The sequence below is a fragment of the Terrapene carolina genome, unplaced genomic scaffold (genome assembly GCF_002925995.2).
Source record: "Terrapene carolina triunguis isolate 2854851 unplaced genomic scaffold, T_m_triunguis-2.0 Scaffold238, whole genome shotgun sequence".
NCBI classification, from domain to species: Eukaryota; Metazoa; Chordata; order Testudines; family Emydidae; genus Terrapene; species Terrapene triunguis.
This window is the reverse complement of record NW_020664589.1, coordinates 9,178,475-9,203,578: the sequence shown is the minus strand read 5'-3', so window position 1 is coordinate 9,203,578 and position 25,104 is coordinate 9,178,475. Positions and strand designations below refer to the sequence as shown.

At 37.8% G+C, this 25,104-nt stretch overlaps 1 protein-coding gene across 2 annotated transcripts in view; it reads left to right on the top strand.

Annotated features, from left to right (window-relative positions):
* Window positions 1–25,104, top strand: part of MED27 (mediator complex subunit 27) — a 166,941-nt gene that overhangs the window by 42,662 nt on the left and 99,175 nt on the right. For both annotated transcript variants that reach the window (XM_024192912.2, XM_024192911.2), the window contains exon 3: window positions 24,519–24,649. In XM_024192912.2, coding sequence (XP_024048680.1) covers window positions 24,519–24,649 — 131 coding nt within the window. The remainder of the gene's footprint in view (window positions 1–24,518; window positions 24,650–25,104) is intronic.

Below are 25,104 nucleotides of genomic sequence, written 5' to 3'. Positions count from 1 at the left end.
TTATGTATGCATGTAAGTGGATACAGCCTACAATAAAGCAACACTGAAATTATGGCGGAAGTGTAAAACGTTTCAGGAAGGGAGATCATTAATCCAGCCAGTATGGTGGGACTACACAGATGCTAGCTTGTCAGGATAAGATGGTTGTTTGGAAAATCTGTTGTCCATCTTCCTTGTACAAGAGAAGCATCTCACCATAAATGTGTTGGATACCAGAGCAGTGTACTTGACCTGTCTAGGAAGGAGAGTTAAAGGCAAAGCTGTCTGTGCATGGAGCTAATGCAGTCCATACAAAAAAATGTGAAAGAAACTGACAGCATTTTCCTTTTCTGGGTGTTGCTTTGACTATTGCATTTGGTAGAGAAACTACTACATGCCTTTACTGCGTCATACTTGGCAAATCTGCCTGGATTTTGATATGGCATCAACTAAATTCTGGGCAATGGTCTTTAAAGCCAGAGATATTTCAGCATTTATGCAGAAGGTAGGATGTCCCAGTTTCAGTTGCCTCCATGTCTGTATGAAATTACAGTTAGGACAGCTCCGTCAGTCAATTTTTGGTGAAACAAGCTTGATGCTGTTTGAACCCTGGAGAAAATAGCCCCTTGGTATATGCACTCCATTTATGGCTATTACTTTTTATGGTTATTACAGAGAATAAGGGGAGAGAAGGTTGTTCTAATCCTACTGAATACAACCTTTTCAAGGAGGAGTTGGCACTGAAAATGATGGGCCGGTCCTTCATTGCTCCTGCACAGACCAGATCTCTTGGGAGCAGATTTGACTTTGCAATTTGTTGATTCTCTTCCTGACATCATGGCTACTGAGAGGCAGACTAAGATAAAAGTTACTCCCAACATGTAGTAATAAACACTTAACTGAAATATAAGGAAGGCTGGACTCCTTATAGTTTCTTTTGCATCTGAAAGATTTTCAATTACTGGTGACATTTCTGTCGGTTTTTGCAGAAAAGTACCATTAAGCCAGGTGATAGTCATTTTAGGTTACTACTGCCACTATTGTAGCCCTTAGTGGCAGCATTAAGCGACTGTCAGAGGGACTGAAAGGTGTCTACACTAGATTTTTTTTTTTGGTCCATAATTTTCCACTCCTGCTACCACTTTTTCAGCTCCATTAGTGATAGCAATGATGAGAGCTCCAGTATAGACATGGGTCCAGGCAGCTGTTTGCATTTTAAGCCCCTTTTCATCTCCCTCTGCTCAGAGGAGATCCTATGTGATATAGTGCTCAAAACACCAATGGCCACCATTGCTGCAACTAGGGAAGCTGAACCAGTGCAATAAGGGGAAATCTGGGGGGTCAGGGTGGGGAAATCCTAGCATGCAGAGGCCTTTGTGTGTCCTAGGAATGTAAAGGAAATAATGCTTTACTTTCTGGTACTATGTGGGTTATTTAGATCAGTGGTTCTCAAAATATTTTTTTTGTGGACCACTTGAAAATTGCTGAGGGTCTCAGCGGACCACTTAATGATCTTTCCAAATGTTGGTTGTACCATTAGCTAACTATTATAAAGCACTTTGGATAAAAGCGCGATCTAAAAAAACCCTTTTTTGTTCTACTAATAAAAGCACACAACTCATATTTTAGTATCAGTCGTCTTACCTTTCTCATGTGATGGATGTGCCCTCTCTCTCCCGCCATGGCAGCTCCCGAGCTGGGGCTGGGAAGGAGGGAGGTCTCTCCCCTGCCACAGCAGCCACAGACCTGAGTCTGGGAGGGAGGGCTATCTCTCCCTGCCAGCCGCAGCCCTGGAGCTGGGGAAAGTCGCCTCTTTCTCTGACTGCCGTAGCCCTACACATCCCAAATTCCCCCTCACCCCCTCTTCTCCCTCCACTGCCCCTTCCCACCTACCCCCTATTCCTCCCAAGGCCACCACCTCACCTTACACGTGCGTCTTCTCCAGGGTCCAGGCACCTAATTAGTGGAGCCACACCTGCGCTGCTCCAGTAATTAGGTGGGTGGCCCTTCTTTTTCTCGTTTGCAGCTGCCCAGGCGCGCACCTTAGAGGGAACTGTCTGCGGATCACCTGAATGGAGTTTGTGGACCACTGGTGGTCCACGGACCACAGTTTGAGAACCTCTGATTTAGATAAAAGTAAGAGTTTAGTATATTAGGAAAACTTAATTTACTTGAGAAAGTGAAGAGAGAGCTTCCAAGTCAGCCATTTCTAAGTTGATTTCCATCTCTATCAAAAATGTGGATGCTGAAGGTTTTCTACTTCCTAAGCTCTGAATGAACTCCTTCAGGTTGGGCTGTCTTTGCCAGTGGTACTCAGTATGGGAAGCTTTGTGCCAAGGAGGAGTTCTGTGTATATGTTTCATGCATTGGGTAATGCTACTTTGCATTTATAATAGAATCTTCCATTCCAGGATCTTTAAGCATTTAAAACACATTAATAAAGTTTAACCTTACAACGGTCTAACAACATCATGCCTGTTTTACAGGTAAGGAAACAGACCCTTTCAAAAATGTGGAACTGCTTATTGTAACCCGTGGCAAGTCACTTAGACTCACACTTTCAAGAAGAGGCCACTATGTTTTTTGTGTGTGTGTGTTTTTCTTCCCAAACTTGAGATAACTTGGGTCTGGTTTTCAGAACACCCAAAACTCCAGTTGAAGTCAGTGAAAGCTGTGTGAGCACAGCATTTCTGAAAATTAGGCCTAATGTGTTTCAATATGGTCACTCAAAATCTGTGGCCTCTTGAAAATGTGAACCTAAATGACTTGCAAAAGGTCACACCAAGTCTGTGGCAGAGTGCTGGGTAGAAAGAGCCACTTTCTTCCACTAAGATGTGTGTGGCCTTCTAGGTGCCAAAGATATTTCTATGAAGGTGGCTGACAGATGTTCATACTCTGAAAGGAATACTACTTCCAGTAAAGAAGAGAGAATAGGTAGTTGAAACCACTGTCACTTGCCATTTCCTGTCTGGTGGAAGAAATATAACTCTTTGGGCTGGGATGGAGCACCAAGCTGCAGAAGCAAAACTCACAAGGTGCCCACACAATTGTTCAGTATTACTGGAGTAATTGTTGATTGTTAATACATGTGATTTACCTTGCAGAGAATGTGCCAAAGAAGCTAATGTGGGTAGCCACGTTAATGTAATTGAATTTTTTTACCTCTCTTTTGTGATGGTCACTGCTGATAAGCAAAAGATAAATGGTTTTTTATTTATTCCATTAATAATTAAGTACAGACAGCAAGAAAGCTTAGTCTCTTAAATTGGTACACTGATGAATCAATGCTTCCTGCTCCTTTTAAGATTTTTCTCAGTATTTAATAGTTGTATAGTGTGAGAAAATAAGGAGGGCTCCCTTTTAAATTAAGAACTAAAATGTCTATGGCTCAGATGGAAGATGTTTAAGTGATAATTAGGTTATTGAAAAGTGCTTGGATGTTCCTTGGTACTGCAAGACGGCTGATGCATGAAAAATCAAATGCATATCGGTTACTTTGCAATCCAGTAAAAGTAATCGTTTAGGATTTCCCTTTGTTTTTAACTCTGTGACATAGTAATTTAAAGCTGGCTGAATCTCTAAGCTAAGTCTTCTCTGGGGATATCTGAGTGAAGGACTAGTTAAATGGGGTGTTTGCATTATTTCGGAATCATTTTGTTGTAAATAGGATAGTACAGGTCATTTGAGTGTTTTGGGGTTTTGTGCTTTTTGGGTGCTTCTTCAGTGAGCTGAACACTGTGATATGTGCAAAATTTAGTATTTATCAACTTGGGTTTGGCCCTGCAAAGCATTCTCTCTTCCCCCTCTATTCCTTTGATTCCAATAAAGCGGAGCACATATTGTCTTTCATCAGATATGCTGGTGTTAGTTGGTGAGGGATGGCAAGGTCATGTGCTTGTAGGGTAAAAAGAGAAAAAAAATCAAATACTTGAGCTATGTAGGATCTGCTTTTCCCCCTTAATGTATTAAAAGTTGCAATGATATACATGGTTTCATTTCCATTCATGTAGGTGTATGCATGTGATGCTACAGTGCTGCTTCTGAAATTGGTACTATTACATTATTAATATTACTGATCATACCAAGAAAGTGTCTTGCATTTAATATAGAAAGAAGAAAGATCACTTGCCCCATATGAAAATCTCAAATTGGAACTGAAGATGCCATAAAAATTTTAAAGGGACAAGGTCAGATTGAAAATCATATATTTTTAAAATACAAATTCCCTTACCTGTATTACTAAAATCATTTTAGCCGGTTTTAAAAAGTGAGACGGTTTTAAGCATTTGGATTACTTATGTTTTTTACAACTGCATGCTGTTTGTCCAAGCTGAGAAAAGTAAAGAAAGTAAACAACGGTAATGGACTATTTCTAGCTATTTTCATTGCTTAGCGTCTTTGCACTAATAGAAAGTTCAGTGCTTGCCTTGTAAACACTATAGAGGAATATTTACTTCCAAAAAGTTTTTGTTGTCTTTTTTTAAATTATGGAAATAGTTGTACCTGAATAATATAGAAATCTCAAAACTTTTGAAGATTTTTATGTACAGAATCATGCTGAAATAGTACAGCACAGTAAGTTGATGTAAAATGGATTAATAATCTTATCAGTATATCTCCTTGCTTCTTTGCCACTTTAGCTAGTTTTCACTTTTAAATTTAAAACTGAAACTGTGTTAAAATTCCGTTATTAACAGTTATATCAAAAACAAAAGTTGCAAAGTCAAGCACTCAGAAGTTTGGAAATCAAGAATCAAGGTTGGACATGCAACCTTAAATTGGCCCCCTTGTGGGTATGTGTTAAATGTCTTTAAAAACATGATCACAAGGTATATTTTGCCCACTGTATCTCTCCCTTATTCAGTACACAGGAATGGACAATGCTCACTGAATGAGTAGCTATTCAATATTTTGTTTTATTTTCATCATTCAGTGTGTTACCACATAGGTTATTTACAAACACACATCAGCCAAACACTGCACTGAACACAGAATTATTCATTTCTTCCTGTTCTTTTTTTTATAGTGCTTATCACAGTAGCATATAAGTGCTACAAAGAAGGAAACTGGCTGTATAAGGGGGTGGGGGGAGAGACACTCCCATGATTTGGAAAAGTGACGTGCAGTTGGTGGTGGTGATCTCGGACTATGACTAATGCCCAAACAGTGCTCAAGAGTGGTGAGGAAACTGAGGCAGGGAAATGCATAAATCAAATTGAGTTAAATCATTAGTCAGGAAGACTCGATTTAATCATGGATTTCTACATAAAAGTGCATTCTTGTTGGTTGTTATAATCTTAATACATATTCTTCACAACTCAGAGATAGATGTAGGTTTCATTTTTAGAAGGTACACACTATGCATTTTTAAAGTGATTTATTTTGAAAACTTTTCAGATTAGTTTTACAGATATATCAGAAAATGAATGATTGTTTGGTTATTTCATTTACCAAAGGTAATTGAAGCAGATATTTATTAAGTCATTGGGAGGTGAACTATCTCCAATTCAACAGGTTAATTATGAATATTTGGAGGATTTTCTTGCCATGCTGTATTAGGAGGAGAACGTCACCAGACAGACATTTAAATTGTTTTATTTAACTAAAACAACAACGTTATGTATTCAGGATTTTTTTCTTCAACAGCAAACATATAATACTTTAACAAAACAAGCATATGAATTTTTGAATTAAGTTAAACAAGTTTTTTTAAAATCAGGTTTGTTTTTGTTAAAATTGTTTTTAACTAAAAATATGTAAATGAAATATTTCAAAAAATTAAATCGACTATGTCAGCCAGGTCAACATGACAAACTTAAAATATTGGCTTCTGCAGCTAACTCAATCGTCTTCACCTTCATTTTCCTGTTTGTTCATAATCTGGAAAAGAAAAACAAGCTTTCCTGCTTTTTCAGGTCCCAAACGATTTCTCAATTTGGAATGAATTAGGCCGGCAGAAGAAGCTACTGCTGTTAAAAGAGAGTATCACTTCAACTGTCTCTGAATCCAAGTGCTTAAGTGACTTCCACCAGTTCACTGGTGTGACTTTCTTTAAAACATCATCAGCAAACATATATTTCTTGAATGGTTCACCCTTAGCTCTGAAGTTTATTATAGTTGGCATTATGGAGGGATGATTGCTGGATGTCCATATCATAGCCAACACTACTTCTTCAGCAGTTAAGGTTTGATTCTGGTACCAAGCATTGAGAATATTTGCAAGAAAATGAGCTGGAGATTGTGCTTGTCCCATTAGTTTTTTTTAATGCTTGTAATTTAACTTGTCATTGCATATTTCTCTTTTTAAGATCTCACTTAGTTCCTTCCAAATTTCAATAGCATCAGCAATAAAACAGCTATTTCCCTGCATTTTGTTCAAGGCTACAGAAATAGGCTTCAGGGTACTCAGCATATGTTCAACATTTCTCTTAAGCCCAATGTTGAGAACTTTGGCTGTGACAGTGCCATCTATTTTTTCATGTTTTTGTTCACAAACTGTCATCAGATTAGGCCAGTTTTTGATATAGTGCTCAAAACAGTTCACTACTGAGTTCCATCGCATGTCTTGTAGGAGAGTTAGCTTGGTTCCTCCCACTTTTTTCAGAGCAGCTTCTGCAAAGTGGTTGTTGCAGAAGTATTTTGCAATTTCAACAACATTAGCCTTTATTTCTGGAACACTTAAGTCTTTGGCTAGGAGGTGCATCAAATGAGCACTGCGACCGTATGTTATTAGCTTGGGACTCTCTTCACTCGCTTCTAAATAATTTCTTCTCATCTTGGATACATTTGCAGCATTGTCTGTGACCAAGCTGCATAGTAGACATTTGAATTTTTTTTCACAGTTTGTTATAGCTTTTACTGCTACTTCTTGTAAGTATACTGCTGTGTGTGCATTTCCTGATGTATCAATTGTTTCTGTAAGGAAGATATTCCCTTCTTCTGTTGTCACACAAGCACATACAACAGGATCATTGTGGACATTACTCTACCCATCAAGACTCAGGTTAACAATTTCATCCTCTAGACCTTTTGCACACTGCTCAATTTCTCTTTCATACATTTTATCCAGCAATTTGCCTGCGACGTCTGCTCTGTAGGGTGGACTGTATCCTGGTCTTAATGACTGAACCATGTTAATGAAGTGTGGGTTCTCAATCATACGGAAAGGAGAGTTTGTTGCATAAACAAACTGGGCAATTTTTTCATCAATTATCTCTTTTTGTAATTTGCTGGTTCTTATCACAAACTTATCTATGGTTGGTTGTTTCTGGAGATTTTTTTTTTTCCTTTTTTGCTACAGGTGATATACTGTGGCTATGTGACATACATGATGTGACTGAAACACTATCATTGGCAGATAACTCTGAAACTATAGAAAATGATGGTGATCTTGAAGTTGGCTAATCTTCAGAATCCTGTATGTTGACAATGGATTTTCCTATTATTTAATTATTATTACTATACTGCTCATTATTTAGGTTAATCTTTCTATCTACCCAATGGGACTCAGTGCTCAGTCTAGAACAGGGGTTGGCAACCTTTCAATGAGTATTACTCATTGCATTCACTGACACTCAGTACAACTTGAAAGGTGAAATTGTAAAAGGAAGATCTGCCTATTTCAGCTATTTATGTTTTTATCACAACTGCATCTAGAGTAACAAATATATTTTTTGCTCAAACATGAGAATTCAAGAATAGTCCAGAAGGAAGACAGGCAGTCCTTAAGAAAAGTATGAAATAAAAACGTTGACCAAACTGAAGATCCTGCATGTTCAGACATGTTCCTTTCATCATCTTCAATGCAGCTTCCTCCTGAGAAGGAACACTTCTCATGATGATGTTTCATTCGGGCAACCAGGCCTTGCATTTCTTTGTTGCACTGTTTGCATTTTGCACGCATGCCTGTCTTAGCCACAGGTAGAGGAACTTCATTAAAATATTCCCAAACTGCGTCTCTTTTACGGCCTGCTGCCATTATAGGTTTTCCCTTCTAGTGAGAGAATGGTATGGTAGATCTCAAATCGATGAAGGCTATACTCAGAAAGACCTCAAGACTTCTGGAATATGCTGCTCAAACAGTTTCATTTCTGTTTCTACTGCCTGTCCCTCCCTTCTTACATTTATCTCCAGACTTCTTCTCCTTGTCCAGATCTATTCCGCCCCCAACAATCTTCTGTTCATTGAACTTTTTAAAACTTTGCACTTTTAGAGAGAGGTAAGGGATTGACTCTGTGTACACAAATTTGTCGAGGGACAATAAGGTTGGGGTCTGTTATGTCTCACCTCATTTTTTGCTGTTAACAAGCATGTTATCTCTGGGGACACAAATCCACAGTTTGAGAACTGCAAAACTAAGCATCTCTGATGGTATCTTCTAGACCAGGGGTAGGCAACCTATGGCAGGCATGCCAAAGGCGGCACGCGAGCTGATTTTCAGTAGCACTCTCACTGGCCAGGTCCTGACCACCGGGCTCTGTGTTTTAATTTAATTTTAAATGAAGCTTCTTAAACATTTTAAAAACCTTATTTACTTTACATACAACAATAGTTTAGTTATATATTATAGACTTGTAGAAAGAGACCTTCTAAAAACGTTAAAATGTATTACTGGCACGCAAAACCTTAAATTAGAGTGAATAAATGAAGACTCAGTATACCACTTCTGAAAGGTTGCCAACCCCTGTTCTAGACTGAGCACTGAGTCCCATTGGGTAGATAGAAAGATTAACCTAAATAATCTATACAGAAGCCTGTGGAACCCCAAAGATTGGGTCCCTAATCCATGAACTATTGGAACTCATTTACAAAACTTTTCTTAAACATTACATGGATATATTGTCTCATACTATAGAATTAGAATTTATAATCCCTATTCCATGATGAAATATCTTTGAGCTATAATGTATCTTAATTAAAACTATCTTTAGATATGTTTTTCCTCAAAAAGCATTTTATCAAAAAAATCTGATTTTAATATATATTTTTTTTTTAAATCATTGATTTTTATCCACCCTGGTGTTTTGTCTAGGTCTGTATATTTCTATATTTGGAGCGGATCACCCTGGAGCCTTTAGTTGTCCTTGAAATAATTCACCAAAATGTGAACAGCAACCTTAATTTGGTTCCTTTGTGCATTTTAATAATCTTTAATTGTATGATCCCATACTGTGTTATCCACACAATCCCTGCCTCATTCAGTGCACAGGATGGACCTTGCTCTGGCCATAAGTCAGGGTTGTGTCGTAAATGAAGCTGCTGTCTGTAGGACCCCTTTTTCATTTGTTGCTGAAGTTGGAAGGTATGTAGTGAATGAGGTGGAGAACTGGAAGAAGAAAGGTTTGTTTCGTGGTTAAGGCAGTTGAATGCCACCCTGGAGAACTGGATTCTATCCATGCCTCTGCCACAGAGTTCCTATGTGATGCTGGGCAAGTCATGTAAACAAAAATGTTCATAGGTGTCCACTGTGTGTTGCTCATTTCTGGCTACCCAACTTGAGACATCTATAAAGAAGTGCTGAGCGCTTGTAACTGCAGCTAAGGTCAGTGGGAGCTCTGGTCTGAATTTATAAAGGTCTATACAGTGCTAAATACTCTGAAAAATCTGGTCCTAGGCTTCTCAAATTGGGCGCCTGAAATTAGAGGATACTTTTGACAATTTTGGCTTTAATCTCCGTGCCTCAATTCTCCATCTGTTAAATTGGTAAGAACTAAGATACTATGATGCTTATGACATTGCGGGGAATTTGTCTGTACAACTTATGAATTCTGGTTAACATTGTGAAGTTGTTGTTATGAAATGCTATATGTCTCTGTGCGCCCACCAGGGCTGACAAGGCTTTAAGCATGTCCTTTGCAGACAGGGTACTATGGTGGGTCATTAATGACTGCCTGTTCAGGGTGAAGCACCTTGGGACAGTGGGTTAGCTGGTTGGGGCCTAGGAGTAGCTACTTCTTCCTACTTGTCCTGCAGACAATGGGGAATGGACAGTGGAAAGAAGGGGGGGAAAAAAAGAAGGTGACAAAGCAGGTATTTAGAAAGGATTAATGGGAAAGACTCAGGGAACCACCCAAGAAGCATTGGGTAGGACAGGGGAAGGCCAGAGACAGATCAGCCAAGGTGAGAGAAGGAGAGTTAGGAAGAGAAGGCTCCATATTTGAGAAGATAAGTGATGCACTGCAGCAGAAGCAAGGTAGATTAAAAAAAAAAAGAAAAAAAAAGATTTTTTAAATTTAAATTAGATATTTTAATTAAATTTTTTCTTTTTAAAAATAAATCTATTAAATTTAAATTTGAAATTAGTAGGCCTTAACATAGGTTGTAAAGTTTACTGTGATCTATTAAAATAATTTAAATTAAATAAAGAAAATATTTTGTCGTACATGTTTGCTGCTGAAGTTTTAAACAAAGTCACACCAGTTCAGAGATGTGAAACTCACTTATTAAACACTGGAAACAAAATTTGTTAAAATGCTCAACCAGCTTTTGACAGCAGTCTTTCTGTAGGTTCAGAAAGAATATTGTATTCATTTCAGTTTATTCAACTAGTTCAGCTCAATGACAATTTCATTCAAAGTTAAGAAACCAACTGGGAGTTGAAAAAGTAGGACTAAATAACCGCTGCTTGCTTGGTTGCATTGGCAACCTTATTTCAGGCATTTCCTAACTTTAGTGCTTGACTTTGCAACCTTAGTATTCTTTTAATATAATCTTTTTTTTTTTCTTTTTTGAAGTAATTGACAATATATGTTATGAAATGAGTAAATCACTCTCCTTCTGTATGTTGGTCTCCAAATCTGAAATTTTTATTGGGACAGCAAAAAAACTCTCAGATGTCACTGCAAAGAGCATGTTGTAAATATCTAGATAAATATAGTAAAAAGCTTTTTTTGGATCCTGTTTCTTTCTCTTGGTGGTGGGGAAGGGGTAAATGAAATAATTGATGTGTGCACTGTTAGCTGTCGACCAGGTTTCATGTGGCGTATCTCTCCTTTGGCATGCATATAGCAGCAGCACATTTAGCACCTCGCCCACAGCATCCACCTCCTGATAGCAAAACTTGCCAATAGAAAAGCATTCAGCACTTCATTATTTCTACAACCTGAGTGCATTTGCAAATTAATTGATGTGTGGGCGGAAAGGCATCTGCTTTGTAAAAACCTTTAACTATTGCAGTAAAACTAGAAATAAAATTGGTTGTCTATTGTAAACTGATATGTAGTTACAGGTAGTGAGGCCTCCAGGATAATATGGCACCTTGATGCCTTTTTCTCAGGTCATTACTGACTTGGGTGCTCACTTTCTTTAATACTGCATTCTGTCATTTGAAACACACATTGTTTGCTAAATAGAAACCTTGAAAACAAATGGCAGACTAGACATAACACACTTTTTTTGTATAGCTAGTGGTTTCTTATATGTTGCTTACTCAGCACTAAGCCAGATTTTCATTAGACCTATGAGTGACTCAGGGCATTTTAAAGGCTCCTAATCTTGTGGGCTAATTGTGTTACCCTACAATACCATTATAATTTCCCATGGAAAATAATATAAAGCATGTTCCATTTGTGTACTCATAAAAATCATTATAAGTACTTGCAGAAAGTCTTGAATATCTTGAATAGTAGGGGGGAAAAACAAACTGTTTTGATTCCCTCCTATAAAAGGTGGTGGTGACTGTCTTCTATTTCTGTTTGTTTAGTGTCTTGGACTGTACCCATTGCTATGGTATCTGAGCTCTTTACATATAAGCTACTGGTAACTTCAGTCAACTAGTGAATGAATATTGAGTAAGCACTTCTTAGCTTAAATTGCACTCTGTTGTATTTCCTTTTTCTAGTTTCTCTGATCAGTTAGCTCACCCAAGTGTTGCAGATAAGGGTAAGAATATGTGATCTCTTCTCAGAAGTAAGGATTACATAATCCATAGCTGTTACTCTTTGTGCTGTGGTGAAAGAAATCTGTGTAATGAAAGAGGTTTTAGCAAAGCAAATGGCTTTATTACACCAGTTCAGACTACTGTACTTTTTGGATTTGGTTGTAAAACATCTCTGTGCTTTTTGCACTCTCTAATCTGAGTGTGATACTTAAACAGATGGACAGCTAATTTTTTTTATAATCCAGGCCCGTTTTTTCAAATGAGATGAGATTCCAATTTGTTTAACTTGCTACTGTTAAGAAAACTTCATCTATATAAAGTATCATGCTGTGCACTTAGGTCTCAGGGTTTGAGAATTTGATACAGCTATGCAGTTAAGCATTGGAGTTTTTTTTCCCCACAATCATGATTTTGGACTGTAATCTTTCTGCAAGTGTAATGCCAGCTATGCTTGCACACTTATTTCAAACCTTATTAAAGCATCATTTCCTTGTTTAGTTTTTAGATTTGGGTGCTTAATCATGGCGCATGCAAGTTGTTCAAATCCACATTATTTTTGTTTGGGGGCACATATTAACTTTTCCTTTTTCTTTTGTAATCCTGAGTTATCAGGATTCTGATTAAATATCCTAACTTTTCAATTAAGAGTTATTTCCAAATTTAATTAACCCCAAATGGAAGGTAGGAACTGCCTTTTCACTTACATTCAGGTTTCCTGGTCACACTTTTATATGTTCCATCCTCTGTCTATTATAGAGTTTGTAAATAGTTTTGAAATGCCAGTTTGTGATATATGGGCCTCTTTAACATTTCTTTGATTTATGTGCAGCCCGGTGGGAAAAAAGCAAAGGAAGCAAATTATGCTGGGGAAAAATGTTGCCAAGCTTCACTTTTTTCAGTTTTAGTTAAAAACTACACTTTTATCAATCAAACCTGATGGATTTTGTTTTCCTTTCTAAAAGCATTCATAACTTAACTCTTTGAAGGCTTGAGAAATTTTTGGCCAAGATTTTCAAAAGTGACTAGTGACATTTTGGGTGCCCAATTTTGAGGCACCTTTAAATGGCCTAACTTTTAGAGGTGGGTTCTTAGCACTTTTTGAAAATAAAGGCCCTTGATGTCATTTCAGTTAGGGCTTCTAAAAACTGAGGCACCCCAAGTCACTGTGTACTTCTGAAAATCTTGGCCACATGTTTCTCTCACTGTGTACGGTCTAGATCAGTGTTACACAGACTTTATTGTATAAAAGTAAATTGTAATCCTCAGAAATTTAGTTTGTAAATGGATTTAAATGAGTTTTCATTAGAATGTATCCAAACGATGACAGTTTTGCAGTTTTAAAATCTGTTCTCTCAAATTCTAGTCTTAAATGTCCTAATTAAGTGCAAAGCATTAATTTTTCTCATGTCAGAAGGCCTGTTTCAGTGCAAAGGTACAACATATCCTGGAATTTGTGAAAGTCAGTCTTGCTATGGGCTTGAAAATCTGCACAAAAACGGATTGATATCAGCCATGACCAGCGTAATGGACTGAGCATGAAGAAAAATGATCTCGTGGCACAAAGATGTAAAAAAGTTCACCTGAATGGCATTGTTGATACATATAACCAGATGAGTCTTGGGGTTGGGAACTCTCTCCATTAAGTCACAGTTCTACACTTGCTGATAAATGGATGTGGATGCTGAATCCAGCTTTTATTCCTGAAGTCATCTTCATTTTTCATGAATTTCAAGAGATTGTATTGCCATTATTATGTCCCAGGCTGTCTCATCCAAAGGAAGAAGCATGGAACACACTGGAAGTGAGAAGGACACTTAAAATATACAAGCTAACCCATAAGTAGGGCTACGATTTTGTCATGGAGACTTTCATGACTTGAGCCCTCCTCCCCTTCTCTCTCCCCCCCACCCCCTGGTGCCCGTGACCTGTCCATGGCTTTTACTAAAAATATGCATAACAAAAACTTAGCCTTACCTATAAGTCCAAGGAACTCCGCCATCAAAGGTTAGAAAGCATCAAAATCTTTCCATATCAAGATGAATGTCTGTGGAGGATAGAAGCTATAAAGCAGAGCTGTTTGGAGCATGTTTTCTGAAACTAGTAGAGGTGTCTCAGGCAGAGAAATTTGTGCTCCATATGAAGAAATATGCTGGGCAGCCACATGGTTATCTATATGCGTGTTTGGCCAAAGGGTGCTGCACTCAGTAGTATTTCAGTGCATTCCAACATATTCTCTCTAAATATTCATGTACATGGGTTGCATCCTAACAGCCTTTTTATTATTTTCACTCTTAAGTAAAGACTGATGATAATCCCATTGTAGGATCTGTCTGTATTGAAGAATAAAAAAAGTAATGTTTAACTGACAATTTTGTTTACTCAAGAAGCAGAAGTCTACAAATGTAACTTATAGTGATATGAGTGAATCCGGAAAAAGCCACTCTTTTTCCAGCCTGAGAGTGTCCACACAGGGAGTTATTCCTGGATAATTATATTAACTAATACAATAAAAGTGTGTGTGTGTGTGTATATATATAACAAGCCCAGAGGGTAAATAAAGCCAGGTTGTCATAATCTTTGTGGGAGACAACATATGCTACTCCAACATTTGCTCTTCTCCCCATCCCTCTTGGCCTACCAAAGTCTGGATTTGTTAATCTTCCTGGCACATTTCAAAACTCATCTAATTTTTTTCCTCTTAGGTGGCTAGGGGGTCTGTGTTGATTGAGGGCTAAAGGGTCGTTGCTTGTTTTGCTGAAAGTTCATTATCTGTGTTCTGGGTTTTATTCTTGAGCATTGTGCATTTTAATTATTGTGAAAGCAACCAGAGATAGAGAGAAGCACTTTAAAGAAGTTAAAAATAATCATTAATTTATTATTAAACCACTAAAAATATAGTAGCAATAGGTACCCACTAGACCTGTTACAGGTAGGACTATGGCTCAGATTTTTAAAAGTATTTAGGTGCCTAACTCCCATTGATTTGGGAGCCAGGTGCTTAAATACCTTTAAAAACCTGACCTATGAAGATCATGTCATTTCAGGTAAACTACTGTGTCCACTAACCTGATTTTTCGCTCCTGTGTTGTGCTCTTTTTCTCCCCTCTCCTCTACTTTGTAATGGGGCTACTTTAATTTGTATTAGCTGAAAATTGGTATATACATTTTGTTGGAAGATGGGATGCAAATCGCCCTCCCCATTTCCCCCCCCCCTCCTCCCCTTTCATTAAAATGGTTTGTGTGCTATAATGATGAAGTCCTCCTGGAAGGTTGCAGATCATGGTATACTGCTTAACTGCTGTGTTGAGGTTAATGCGGCTAGACATTTTAATATAAATAGTTATCTTAGTCTTTCAGGGCATAAGAGAAGAGTCTTCAGTTCTAAGTTCCAGTGGCTTTTTAAGGAGCCATAGTAGCAATGAAAGTTGATGCTAATTGTGTCCTTATCCAGTTTTAACAACCTGTTTTCTCTGCTACAGATCCTTTTTTCCCCATTCAAGAAGAATTCCTTTGTTAAAAAGGGAACATGGATTTTCTTTGTGTATGAATGATTTTTAGCTCAGCAGATAGTAGGGTTATCCATTAAGAATAACATACAAATAGAAAGGTACCATGTATAAAAGTAAGCAATTAAAAATGGTACCATTTCGAGTCTAAAACCAACATGAAATAAGATCACTTGCATATTTAGCTAAGAAGTGGTGGATGTGACACCCTCTGTACCAACCAAATGCACTCAGGTTCATAGATTTCTTCTTACTTCCTTTATTGCTAAATATGTCTCTAGCCCATCTCTTGAATTCTGGAGGTGATTGTGGTAGCTTTACTTCACTTTTTTGCACTTGTGACCCTCTAGGGATTCTTCTTTATGCCTCTGGATTGTACTTGTATTTCTAGGTAAGTATCAGTGTAGTTTCTAGACAACTTGACAGTTTTGAGAACTATATGATTTTTTCAAAACAATTTCAGAGATGCATATCTAAAATATGGGGTATCATCACCACATGCAGTTTACGTATTGTATAAATGTAACTAGTGGCTTGGGCCAAATAAAAGGCGCGCACAGCAACGCAGCAGGGAAACTCTCTTCCATCCCTGGGGCACTTGTTCCAACCCTTCCTACCCTCAGTAAACTTATACACACCAGAATACAGACGCTCCCTGACTTATGCAAGCGTTCTGTTCCGGAACGCCTTGCGTAACTTGAATTTTGTGCAAGTTGGAAATGTATACTCGACAATTACGCCAAACAACAACAACAACAACAAAAACCCTCCTATTTCTAGCTTACAGAACTTTTTCCGTAAGTGCGGATTTGTGTAAGTCGGGTTTGCATAAACTGGGGGGCGTCTGTAGTACAATGAATGGAGAAAAACAACAGGGGGATAAGATAGGGAGAATGGTAAAACACGGTTTATATCCAGCAGGAGGATCTACAGGCCCAGTGGTACCACAGTATGAAAAAATAGACCTTGAACAATGCATCTAGATTCAGAGTTCAAGAATGCTGGGCAGAGTTCCTGTCCAGCAGCGATTCTTGGGTGCTCCTGGTCATCTTCGGCACCAGTAAATTTTCCCCAACAAACCCCTCCAGTGCCCTCTTTTGTCACTCTGTACAAACCCACACAGAGCGAAAACCTCCCCACTTAACTAGCTACAGCCTCCCTCCTTACTCCCAATGCAAAGTCACAAGCTCCAGTACTCGCAGCTCCATACAGCTTTGGTGACAGTGATATTGGGTCTGGATCTGGTTTGTCCTTCTCACAGTGCTTCTTCTGGCTCCCGTCCTGGGACTTCCCAGGTCAGCTGCTCTATCCCTCCTGGGCTTCAGGCTGGTTCTCCACTGCTTCCACGCATGAGGCATGTGCGCACACGCACACACACACACTTCTCTCTCTCTCTACTCTCCTCTTCCTGGAACAACCAGCACTTCCTCTGCCTGTGTAGGAACTTTTAAAGGAGTCATGCTCTCTAAACCCCAAAGGGGTAACAAATATTAGGTTTCTTTAAACTAGAGAATAGTTTGATTTTGAAATAGTCTCTTCAGGTTGAAATTATCCCAAAGTGCAGTTAAATTTTACTAATATAATGACCAAGTAGATTTCAAAACACTTTACAAACCTGCATGATCAGCAGTGTCTCTTGCACAGACTTGGACACTGCAACCACTTTTATTAGGAGTAGAAGGGGGATGGAAAGTTGATCTGGATAATGGGCCTATGACCAACGCTTTCAGGAAAGTGCGATGGATTTGTTAACTTCTGGTCATAAACCAGAGACCAGCAGAGGGGTCTTTGGTATAAAATCTCATATGAAGGACAGAACTTTTATTGGTCCAACACTTTTTTAGGGTGATGTTGCAATTTTGGTATTGGGTAGGAGCCTAACTTTGGAAGCCTACCTAAATATATGGACTCTATCGCCATCCTTTATGAGCCCCTCACAATAACCTAGTCAAGAAGGGGAAATATTATCCCCTTTGTATGCTCTTAATCTCTCTGTAAAAGAAGTATTTGATAGAGCTGAGGACTGAATCCAGACCACCAATCCAGTGCCTTAAATGCAAGGCCAGTGGCGGCTATTCTCATTTTATCCTGAAAACACCTGTTAGCAAGCTTTCCAGATTACACATGGACATTTAAGAGTAGAGGCCTGGAAGGATAGGAAATTATCTTGTTCACCACCATGGTGACTTTATATAAGGTTTTTGTTACTTGGCTCTTGTCTTTCAATCTCTTCAAAAACTTGCAGTAGGTGAATTATTGCTCAGATTAAAATCCAAAATTTTCCAATTACAGCTCATCAGGAGGGACTTGTTCTTTCAATTAGCATGAAGCAAGATCTTGATTGTTTTTATTTTATTATTTTTGCTTTTTAAACAAAAGGAACATACCTACCTGATCCCATTAGACTGAAAATAGAGACATTCCAGTCAACAATTAAATATTGGCATATCGGGAAGAAATGATACTGGAATTCCTTTGCTTATCTAATTAGCTCTTGGTAATAGGAATATACTGTTTTATTTGGTTTTGCAAGTCTTCCATTTCTTTCACTAAGGTGGGTTGTGAAGTTATGTTGCCCCTTAATTTTCCCCTTCTTCTTTCCAACATCTTAATCCTTCTCTGAAAGTAGTAAGCAAGGACAAGGTTGATCAGTTCACTGATTTACAGTCAGGAGTTCCATACTGAATTTTGTTTTGTTTTGTTTTTGAAAGAAAATATGAGACAAAACCACACTTGAAGGCTGCAGTCTGACACTAATTAAAACAGCACTTGCAGCATAAATATTGTGCTTAGAGAGAATGGAATAAAATAGACATAATGGAGAGAAATTCTAAAATAAACAATGTTTAAAAACGACACAGACTGAGAAAGATACAAACTTTGTTTTCTTAGTATGCCATCAAAGAGAGCATTTTCCAATCTGCCAGTCTTGGGAAAGGACCCACTTATCCCTCTTCTACAGGACTGGGGAGCAAATGTAGGTCTCTTTAGAATGTTCCATATGGAACTGAGGCAGTGACACGCTGCATATGGCTTCAGTACAAATAGAAGCAGTTACATGGAAGAGATTTTTAATAGAAGTGCAAGCTCTTTAGTTCTGCAGCCTAGTTGGGCCAGAGAGTGTAGGAAAAGAGGACAACTGTAATACTGGGATTTGAAGGAAGAAAAGTAATGGGATAACAGTTCTGTTACCTCCACAGATGGGGTACAATACTTGTTGCTTTAGGCATCCTAGTGAGTCGGAAGGAGTGTGGGGAATATATTTTAAAAAAAGAAAAGGAGAACAAAGTGTTCTAATTGAGTTGGAAATCTAGAACAAATAAATGATGTCTGGCTTTCCTATTAATTGAAGGCCTGAAACCTAGTTCAGCAGGAGAAAATAAATAAGTAAATAAATTGGAGAACCTGCTCTTTCGGTCTATTGATGCTGTTTTGACCAAGTTGAGAATTCAGCTATCCTAAAATGATCAAACATTGTTTAGAAAAAAAAAAAAATTCCAAACTGGCCTCATTATCTGAGATACACTTTTAAAAAGTATCAATTAAAGTAATGTAACTTCTCTCTTGCCTGCGTTCGTCTGCAAAGATGAAACCGAGGGAGTGTTCTGTTGGCTTGCTCATAGCTGGGTTCAAAAGAACTATTACAGCTTTATCATAATAAACTCCCTTGTTAGCTGAAAGGGAGAAGTATTTTAATGAGGGGCAAAATACTGTGCATCTTAAAAGGAGAGAAATGTGCATGTTTTTGCTAATGTTATAGTGGTCTTAGAAAGTCCTGTGATGGATAAGGATCTGTCATTGCTTCCAGGAAGCCCCTATTCTCAGGGAAGTTGGAACCAGATACTTTTTAAAACAACTCCCTCTTGCTTCCCTCTTGCCCCGCCCCCCAAAAAGCATTTTATTTAAAATACTATATACATATATATGCCTGTAATATTTAAAATTAAGATTTTGGAAAAAGTCACCTTGGGGTTATATGAACGAACACACATGAGCTTTCTGGTTTTAAACATTTTTTTAAGCAAAGTAATTACTCAAAAAAGAATTATAAGGATTGTTAATATGTGAATTTATTGCACACAGTGAACTGACATGATCAAATGCTTCAGGTGCTTTTTCAGTTTCTGCAAGCTAAATAATATCTTCAGTAAGTAGAGTGTAATGGCTTGTTTTGTCAGCGATCAACACAAGCAAAAGACCATTTGATCTAATATGATCCTAATGGTAACCCTTTGACTGCCAGAACCTGGGACTGGACAATAGAGGATGGATCACTGGCTAATTGCCCTGTTCTGTTCATTCCTCCTGAAGCATTTGGCTCCGGCCATGTCAGAAGACAGACTATTGCGCTAGATGGACCATTAGTGTGACCCTGTATGGCCAAACTCATGTTCTTAGCATTTCACTGGTGGTAAAGAGCTTAGCTTCTCACCAGCCAGTTGGATTTCCCCAAAACTGAAAGTTTCATGGATGAGTTACTGTAATAGTGCTTATGAATGATGGGGAATCCTGAGTGGCTGATATGACGATGATTTTTAATACTGTCCAATATGTCAACATTCAGATACAACAGGTATTTGCATATTTTAACCTGACAGCTGTTGCACACATTTAGCTGGCAAAATGCTAAACGGTAACTGTCAACAGCAGCTTGAGGGTGATGATCACTGAAAATACCAGAATAAAAGAAACTTCTGGCAGTCTAGCCATAGCATCTGATTTCTGGAACAGTTTTTATTGAAACAGTATGGTTACAATTGGAGAACAAATTATTTGGAGAAATGTGATACCGGTATGTATGCAAAATACTTTTAATGAAATATTTAGAATGTCTGTGATGAATCAGTTTGTCACATCTTTGATGTAACAAGTTAAGTAACTCATGAGATGGCTTATTGGTCTGCTCCTTCAAGGTGCTCAGCCTCCATTGAAATTAATGAGTTGAAAGCACTTGACATTTCACAGTAAATGCTGGGTGCTGATTGGACCTTAAGGGACCCTGTACCATTCTTTACTGAGGAATGAAGGCAGAAATCTTTTCAGTCACATGACAAACTCTCTGAATGATGCTTAGAAGGAGTGGATAGACCAAGTCATAGACTTCTTGAACTCGTTTCATTCCTCTCCCTACTTGTATTGAATCCATTCTTGACCGATGTTCTGTTAAACATCCCAGGCTGGCTTGAGCTACAGAAGCCAAATATTTTTTCACCATCCAGGGGAGTGCGAGTTGGCTTTGAATTGAGTAAAAATAATAGCAAGTATTTTACAGTTTATTAATGTGAAGGTTATGATTCTTTCAATATTTTGTTTTTAAGTAATATTAATAATTACTATTTATACAAGTATTTCAAAGCACTTTTTTTTCTTCTTCAAGAAATGCTGGAAGTATGCCAACAGAGGTGCTTGTGTTCTGGATCACCATATATAGTAGTAATACTGTGAGCAAAATAAAGGCGTTGAGCTATTGCATGCCAGAGTGAACAAGTAGGGATAGGGCAAGCAGTAAAACAATGGAATAATACTATGTGAAATTGTATATATTTTGCAGCGTCTTAAACATTATCTCAGCCAGTCATTAAAGACAGCTTAGTTACTCAATGTTGCTAGCTTTCGCTAATTTGTTGCGGATCTCATGTTTTTCTTAAAGGTAATTTTCCTGGAGTCAGGCAATTGCAAGAGAATCTCATATTTTTTTAAAGAGAATTTCTAGCCCTCATGGTTGCATAGAAACTCTTGAAAGCACCTTAAAGGCAAAGAGACCAAAAGGCAAATAAAAGAACCCCACAATTTTTTTAAGTAAATAAACCTGATTATTTTTTTTAAGGTAGGACTCATGACTTTTGAATAGTTGGTGTTGACAGTATTGGTTGTATATCCCATCTGTAGGATAATTCCTATACAGAAAATTTCTGATAATAGAATGACTAGCAGTTTTTATTAGCTCCTATAATAACTGTACTGTGATAATTTCATGCTGGGAATAAGGGACTTTCTAAAAAGCCCATGAAACCAGAATAATAGAGTAACTGCAAATGGAGTAACAGAACAGAAAACCTAGAATAACCAGGTATGATGAAAAGGTGTATTTCCCTCCCCCAATCCTTTATTCTGCTCACATTTGACCATGCCATAAAATGAACATATTATTTTGAAAAGTAGAGAACTATTATAGAACGTTTCATGGTCCTCCTTTTTGAAACAAGAGTTGCTCTCATGGAACATTGGGAGATAAATGTGTGCATGGTAAGTGTACATTTTATGTGTACTGTATATACCACATTATCTATCTATATGCATTAAATCTCATGCCTGTATTTGTAAATAGTAATAAATCTGAATTACCTTCAGCTTTGGTTCTGTTCTTCAGAACCTGTGACTAAGGAAACATTTTCCCAGTCTTTTTGATTCAAAAATGTACAATACAGTATGTGATGCTTAAATAATGTATAAATGAGATTGGACAGGAGTTGCCTATCAGTTTTATTAACTTTGACCCTTTCTCTCATTGTAAAGATGGTTTTTTTAAATATTTAATGGGTCCTTATAGGTTTTTGACAGTTGGGTTTGTGTTCCTGGAAGCATAGAATTAGCACACACCTAATTAACAAAAAGTCACTGAATTACTGGGAGTCAGCATTCAAGGACATAGTTTGTTTTCTGGAATGCTAATTTTTAAAAAATGGTACATACTTTTCTTGTACCTGGCCCCTAAGTGTGAAATACACCAGAAGGTCTCTGAATAGTATCACATTTTAAAATGGTAATATTAATAATTCATCTGTAATAGTACTATTTTTGCTCTGTCTTTTGAGCAAGTGGCCAAAATGATGCCATTTTGGGTAAAATACCTATTGTGCCACTCTGCACAGAGAGCATAATTCTTCCAGAGTAGTGTCAGCAGGGACAAAATGGCTGAGTTTGCACTGATCATAATAAGATGCAATGAAGAAAAGGGAAGGGAATGTTCCTAGAGCCAGGAAGAGGTCTCCTGCCAAGCTGTCTTTCCCTTTAATTCCATAAAACACTGTGCATATTGCACTCATTGCAAATTCTGGTAGTGGAGATAGAAAACTAAGCCCCTGACATTTTGAAACATTGTCTTTCAAACTTGTAGTGTCCCTTTCGTTCATTGATTTCCCATTTAAGAAATTTGTAGGAGAAAAACAAATTTGAGCAAAATTCATTGGTCTAAGATGAGTTGTTAGAGCAATATGATACCCCTCCCTTTCCCTAGCTGAGAGTAGTTCTGCTTTTATTAAGACTGCTATACATCTTTGTCTGTGTCATAGTGCTGTATAAATCACATGGCAAATCGACCAAGTAAATCAGGAAGCTGTTAAAAAAGCAATATGGATGCTCTAAACACTGACATTTAAGTCTTATTGGCTCACTGGATAGCTTCATTCATTTTATAGCCATTTTCAAGATGATAATTTCAATTGGTTTTGTTTCTTTCATTTTCAGTCACAACTCTGTGGAACAGTGGTGTGTAAGTGGATTTTATTTTCTGAACATTGTTAGGTTATGCCGAGGAAGCTATGACTTTCTTATGTGGTGATCATGGGATTAGTTTCCCTAAATTGTAAAATAGCTGACCTTTTCAAAACAAATGTGTAGACACTTTGACAAAACACTGATACAGGGCTACAGATATGGAAAGAATTCCACTTGGCTAACATTGAGTAAATATCTGGTGCTTTTTACTTCAGAATCTGGGGTAGGGTGAACTCATTGATCAGGATGACTTAAGAACTGTTAAGGTTAATTTGCAACTTATCCTTTTAATAATTTGGTTTCACCATAAGGACACCGGCATGTCTATCTGAGAATGCGCTCAGTAAAATTGTCTTCCATGTTCACGTACGTCCTTCACATATTGTCTTTCACTATCACTGTCAACTAAAATAAATGCATGGAGAAGACCGCTACTTCAGATGAAATTTTCATTTGCAAAATGAGCAGGTGCAAGCAATTGCAACAAAAACTAGATTTTCCTAGTGTAGCCAGCTTCCTGATCCTCTTCTTTTAAGGATCCCTGAATCTCTTGGTTTATTGTGTATGATCTGTTACCCATTCACAAATAATTGTTGTCGTATCTTGTTCATTAAAAATCTGTTTATATAGTAAAATATTACTTCTTTGAATTAATGAGCGCTATCAGTGAAAATGTGCCTATATTTATAGACCATTGGAATCAAGTTTGTGGGTTGTTTTTTTTAAATTATTATTATTCTGGTACGGGTCTCTGAAATGTCCAGGTTCACAAATTTATTTTGCATAGAGCAGCAGATTATGGGATCAGTTTTCCTGGCATCTGAAATAAATATTTAAGAGAAATTGGCTGCCTCCGTAGCATTTAGGTCAACTTGGACGCAACATATTGTCCTTAATTAGTTTGTATCTGTAGCTTATTAAACACTACAGTTTTTAATATATTGTGGGCTCTGCTTTCAAGCCTAAAAGAGTAGTCTAGCAGAAATTATAATATTGGTCACAGGTCATTCACGTAGATAAAGCCTCCTATAAAACTAGCATGGTGACTTCAAATAGGAAAAAAAATCAGAATGCTTGGTTGTTAGAGAGAGAGAATGTTCTAGGGTTTTATGAACAATACTGGGTTGCAGGAAATATTGATTCTGTTACTTGCTCACCTGCAGAACTGCTGTTATCTTGATCAAGTTACTTAACCTCTGTGGCTTAGTTTCCTTGTCTATAAAATGGGAATATCTACCTTCCTCATGGACCTGTTGTAAAGTGTAAATTATATTTAATATTTATAAAGTGCTTGTATGGATGGTGCTATAAAGTGCAAAGTATTACACCTCTACCCCGATATAACGCTATCCTCGGGAGCCAAAAAATCTTACCGCGTTATAGGTGAAACCGCGTTATATCAAACCTGCTTTGATCTGCCAGAGTGTGCAGCCTCGCCCCCCTGGACCGCTGCTTTACCGCGTTATATCCGAATTCATGTTATATCGGGTCGCGTTATATCGGGGTAGAGATGTAGTTGCTGTCTTACTAGCAGCAAGTAGCTGTTGTGTTACTAAGGATGCAGGTGATGAAAATCTGAGATTATAGAATATTGCAGTTGGGCAAAGGGGAGGATTTTTAATGTACTGTCTCTTTGCTGATTTCACTTTGCTCTCTAGTTGCAGTACCATGCAGGGTTAGCGTCTGGCCTTTTGAATCAACAGTCTTTGAAACGTTCTGCCAACCAGATGGGAGTATCTGCAAAACGGAGACCAAAAGCCCAACCTACAACTCTTGTTTTACCACCTCAGTAAGTAGTGGAACATTTTTGAGAGAGTTCTTATTGTGTGTTGTGTTTTATTTTTAATTTAAAAAATTAACTTTTTAATATTAAGAGGCTTTTGTATGGGCTTGCTCTATAGAGGAGTGAGACCAGTAAATGGATGGGGACTATGGGTACCACGCAAACAATGTATTGCTGCCTGTCAGTCTCGCTGAATGTTACTTTGGACTCTAACAACAAATCTGAATTACAGGAATTCTCCTTTCCAGCTGGCCTTGAAAGTATTTTTTTCAAGATCAGATTGACATTGAAGCAAGATTCTTCATTAACTGATCAGTGACTAGGAGATTTGAGTAGGTCTTTTCAGAAAGTCCTAAAAGACTGGAGCCAAAAAGTCTTTGGTGTTAGTACTTTCTTGACAAATGCCTGTTCTCAGTCCATCTGTTCACCATATGTTAATTTTTCATTGGATTGAAACCTCC